At 31.5% G+C, this 5,163-nt stretch overlaps 1 protein-coding gene across 1 annotated transcript; it reads right to left on the reverse strand.

The window, feature by feature from the left end:
- Positions 1-384: 384 nt before the first annotated feature.
- LOC655864 (uncharacterized protein) lies at positions 385-4,374 on the reverse strand. The gene is made up of 2 exons (XM_962426.5): positions 4,197-4,374; positions 385-933 (listed from the first exon to the last, which is right to left on the reverse strand). Exons 1-2 carry the CDS (start codon positions 4,309-4,311, stop codon positions 608-610), a joined length of 441 nt encoding a protein of 146 aa, XP_967519.1. The 5' UTR covers positions 4,312-4,374; the 3' UTR covers positions 385-607.
- Positions 4,375-5,163: the final 789 nt, after the last annotated feature.

A 5,163-nucleotide genomic window follows, 5' to 3' on the forward strand; every position in this document is an offset into this window, starting at 1 on the left:
TTATTTTTCAAAAAATTCATAACTCAAAAACTAAAAGTCGTAGAGCAATGCGGTTTGTTCCATTAAATTCAGCGGCTCATTTTGCGTATAAAACCATCTTTCAACAAGATGTAAACTTTTAAAGTTTCTTGCTAAAAATTAAGATATGCAATATCTATAGTGAAAAATTTTATTTACCAAAAAAAATTCATAACTCGAAAACTAATTCTTTCTAAAAATGTTTTCGAAAATTTTAGTGATTTGTTGTTGTTTTTTATGCGCCAATTAGACTGGTCTAGTAATTGGTGTTACGTAAAACTGGGGATTTTTGAGTACTTGTTAATTAATCTGGGGTATTTTTTTTATCATAACATAGACAGTTAAGTGTTCAGAAAAAAAGACGTGTTTGTTTTAATAAATTAATTTATTTCCGAATCACGCCGACAAATTAACAGACAATTGTGAATAGTAAAATCAACTTGATACGAACCGGAAATTTCATTCATCATACAAAAAAAAATAAAAATGTATCACATACAAAGACACCTAATTTGTCTCACTACCTAAGTTTTTCATCACTAACTGTAAAACAGCAGAATTTGTTTAATATAAAAAACATCAGATTAATTTAAGCCTTAGGGGTTGTGGAACTAGCTTCAGGGACTGGAGCGACGGTTGGAATTTCGGGATATTCCAGTTTGGCTCCCTCTTCGCACTTGAACACTGGACAACAGTCAGGGAAGGCGGCAGTTTTGTTGGTCTTTTCTTCGTCCAGCTTGCACTTGGGGTTGGCCAGTGGGAGTGGACCGCAGTCTTCGACGAGTTCCAGAAGACGTGGGGGCTTGTCTTCGGACACTACGCAAGTCGAGCGGCCACAGAAGGGGTGCAGTTCCCAGGTTTTGCCAGGTTCGATTGTGGCGCATTTCGTGCTAGCGAAGCACATTCCGGGGAAATCTGAAACAAAGACCAACTAAATTCCCACACACAGAAAAAATCACTAAAAATATTTAACTAATAGTTATTAATTCCTAACGACCATAATGCTTTTTAGGGAGAAAATTGTACTTATTAGTATTCACATTAACAAACGTCTAACAAAAAAATGTAAGACAAGGAACTTGAAATAAATGAAATTAAATAAAAATGAATAAATAAAAATTTTGTTATTTTATGGCAAAATTAACCAAAACACATAAATCTCAACAAAGTAATTAGTCAATTACCTGTCACTCTATTCATAAAAAGAAGAAGAAGAAGAAGAAGAAGAAGAAAAAGAAGAAGAAGAAGAAAAAGAAGAAGAAGAAGAAAAAGAAGAAGAAGAAGAAGAAGAAGAAGAAGATGAAGAAGAAGAAGAAGAAAGAAGATGATGAAGAAGATAATACAGTATTATGACAATAATTTTGAAATTTTTGATGAAAATTCGCTTTTATGTAAATAAAAATAATCCCTCAAATGTAGAAAGCCACTCCGAACAAGATTCAAATAAAAAACTGTGGATAAAAAAATTGTGACAATCATAATTCTCAGAATTTTTATTTTGTCTTGTCTGTTTTATCAAATATAATTCTGTTTCAGTTTTCCAGTTTATGCAAAATTTTGTTACAAAAGATCTTAAAACCACGAAATTAGATAAAAAATTATACGATTTTTCCATTAAAATTTTAAGCGCCTTATTTTTAATATTATTATTATTATTATTATTATTATTATTATTATTATTATTATTATTATTATTATTATTATTATTATTATTATTATTATTATTATTATTATTATTATTATTATTATTATTATTATTATTATTATTACTAAAAAAATTTTAACACACAATTGGACTAAACCACGTAATTTAAGTTTTTCCGAGCGTCTGAGCACATTATTGATCGAAAAATTCAATTCTTTTTGCAAAAGTCATGTCGGGTCAAGTGGACAAAATCCACAACAAAATATGCTTAAGCCAAAAATTCTTAAAAACAAAGTAATAAAAAATTGTTTGGTTTTTAAAAACTAAAACAATTTTTTTTAATTTTTTACATAATTCCACTAATTTTTTTTTATTTTTACATTTTTGGATTTATCCATAATATAAATCGCACAGCATATTGTCTACATCAGATTTCCTCAAGATTTCCTTTAATTTCCTCATGAATTCTTCAGATTGCCTCTAATTTCCCCTGATTTGTCAAAGATTTCCCTCAATTTTTTAAAATAATTTAAAATAACCTCTAATTTCCCTGATTCTCCTTAAATTATCCTTTCCTTAGTAAAAAACAAAAAAATTAATTTTTGCAAATTATTGCAACAAATTGTGACAAATCACCGATTTATTTGGGACACAAATGACATGAGTTTTGTTTATTTTTAAAGTTTTAGCACAATATTGTTCAGTCAGAAGTAAATTTATTTTGCAAAATTACGTCAAGAACAAAGGAAAAATCATAAAATTTGACATTTTTCGTTCGTTCAAAAAACAAAAGTACAGTTTTTTTTTAAATTTGGCTAAAACTGGTCCAAAAAACACCACAATCGTTTTGCCTCTGGACCAAGTTTTAAGATAGAAACGCTAAAAAAAATACAAAAAATTGGATTTTCTGACGTTTCCGAAAGCTGAAGTTATAATTTTTACACCAAAAATTAAGTTTTTTCGAAAAATTTATTCAATAAAACGACGGTTTTTTAGATAATGGATGACATTGATATCCTTTCTCAAACATTATACACTAAAACCTCTCAACAACGGACACCAATAAAAAAATTAACGGACACTTCCAAATAACGGACATTTTTGAAGGAACGTTACAAAACATATAAAAATTTCCACCTCCCATTAGTGGACAATTAAAGGTTACCCATTGGTGTCCGTTGTTGAGAGGTTTTAATATATAGGTTTTGTTACGTTCCTGCAAAAATGTCCGTTGTGTAGAGGTGTCCATTAAGGAAGGTTTCACTGTATACCGTTCAATTATTTCGCGAAATTTATTACAAAATAAACGAAAATAGAAAAATTGTTGCAGCTATTTTTTCGTGAAAAATCACCAATTTGGAAACAAAATAAAAATAAAACATAATACATATAAATATAAAATAAAAATTATATTAAAATAATATTTTACCTTTTCGTATGTTTTTAAAACAAAAAATCAGTTTTTTTAAATTCCCGTATAACAGTCCGAAAACTACCAAACTGGTTTTAAATGTTAAGGCCCAAATAATTAACAAAATTTAGAGAAAATAAGAAACAGATTTTGATAAGTTAAACTAAACAAAAACAAACAACAGAAATAGAAAGTAGAAAAAATAATATATTACACTCGTTTTATAAGACTTAATTGTGGCACTCCTTCGTCGTGCTCCAAAACCATTTGTACCACAATAGAAAACTCGTATAATAATATACAATTACCTTTACGTATGTTTTATTAAATAAAAATTCAGTTTTTTTTAAACAGCCCCTAAACCAGCACAGTGGTTGCAAATGTTTTGACTTTGGTAGAAACGCGGAAAAAGCCGAAAACTTACTAAGTTAGACCTTTTTCGAACATTTTGAATTATTCTTTAAAGTTATAAGTTTAATTTTTTTGTAATGTTCCCAAAAAAAATTAAGTTATTTAGAGATCGATGCACCAAATCGCAAAACTTCACCAAAAACAAGCCAAAATATCTAAACTTACTAGATTACGTCAAAAATTTTTGAGTTTAAAAGTCCAAAAAAAACCAAATTAAGTCAAAAATGAAACAATTTTTGTCTTTTTACGCGTGTTTTAGAAAATTTTCACACCGAAACACAAGTTTTTGTTTTGCCAATTAGAATTCAGTTTCGCCTTGATTGCATCAGTTTCTTTGTTAGCGGTGTAAATTGAGCCCGTTTCCGTTTCGCATCGTGGGACTGCATCCGAGTTCAATCCCCGTTTTTTGAAAATAGTCATTCACCTTTGTTGCAAATTTCCGCTGTTGGAATAAAACAATCCGCTGACTAATAAAACGGCCGTAGCCAAGCGGAACCGAAGCCGGCTGTGCCCTAGTTCGCGCGAAGGCCGCCCTGTATATGCCGCGGCATTTGAAAATGGAGAGTGATCGTTCCAATAACCCAAAGGCGCGGTTCATTAATAAAACCGGTACCAGTAGGACAAAGCAAAAGTAAAAGTGGTCTCGTTCCAGGCGCTGGACGTAATGACAGGATGTCGCCAATAAAAGCAAACTAACTCAAAAATGCGTACCTCTGAGGACGTCGGCGGGAATCAGGCGCTTGAAAGTCTTGGGCCTTTCCTCCTCCTTCTTGTCTTCGGCGGCGGCGACGGCCAAACAGAGGGCAAGCACAAGGAAAACTTTCATTGTTGCTGCAAACGGTGCCCGCTCGACTTCGAACCGCTCTTCTTTTTCCAACTGAAGATGTGGAACTTTCGGCGCGCCATTTTATAGGCTTGGAGCTGGTGGGGGCGGGTGGGACGCAGCATGGATTTTTTTACAGGAAATTTCAGGAAAAAACTTTTACTTGTTAGCACCGTGACACAATTCCAAAAGCCAATTTTGACTTTTTGACAAGGTCTCGGGGGCGAAGGAAATCATTATTTGGACGTGGAAACTAGGTCATTATCATTATTTTGTGCACCTAATTATTACTGTCCATTGTGGGTTTGCCAAAATTCGTTACGTGAAATTCGGGTGTGAAAGTTTTATTAAGTTACAGGGTGATCTAAAAAATCATATTTGTGACAGAAAATTTTCCGCTCAGTTTGTGGGTACTTGACATCAAAATCGTTGTTTTCCTTGGAACTCATGAAACCTGTATAAGACTCGCTCAAAATATATTATGGGCAAATATCACCACTAAACCAATTAGTTAACGACACTAATATTTTACCAAAAAAATATTTCTTGGAACATTAAATGTCAATGAAAAGTTGTACCATATTAATATATTATCACCCATCAGAATGTATAATATTTAAGTTTAAAAAACCTTTATAAGAAATATACAGGGTTAGGCTGCTAAGAGTATTTTTCACTACGTCTCAAAAACTAATAGTCGTTCCAAACTCAGAGTTTGCTATTAAATATTTATTGTTTCTCTCTATGTATGTGATTTTTTTCAGAATTTTTCTACCCTTCCTTATAATTAAAATTAATTAATTAAGAATAAGTGTGTGCCAATGAAATTCGTTATTTTGTAAATTGGTGACTTTT

Source organism: Tribolium castaneum, chromosome 8 (genome assembly GCF_031307605.1).
Source record: "Tribolium castaneum strain GA2 chromosome 8, icTriCast1.1, whole genome shotgun sequence".
Lineage (NCBI taxonomy): Eukaryota > Metazoa > Arthropoda > Insecta > Coleoptera > Tenebrionidae > Tribolium > Tribolium castaneum.

Bases quoted from the DNA above. Each gene is read 5' to 3' on its own strand.
- LOC655864 (XM_962426.5), bottom strand. From the start codon at position 4,311: ATGAAAGTTTTCCTTGTGCTTGCCCTCTGTTTGGCCGTCGCCGCCGCC. The intron at 934-4,196 runs GTACGCATTTTT...TCTTTGTTTCAG, and splicing joins TCCCGCCGACGTCCTCAGAG to ATTTCCCCGGAATGTGCTTC.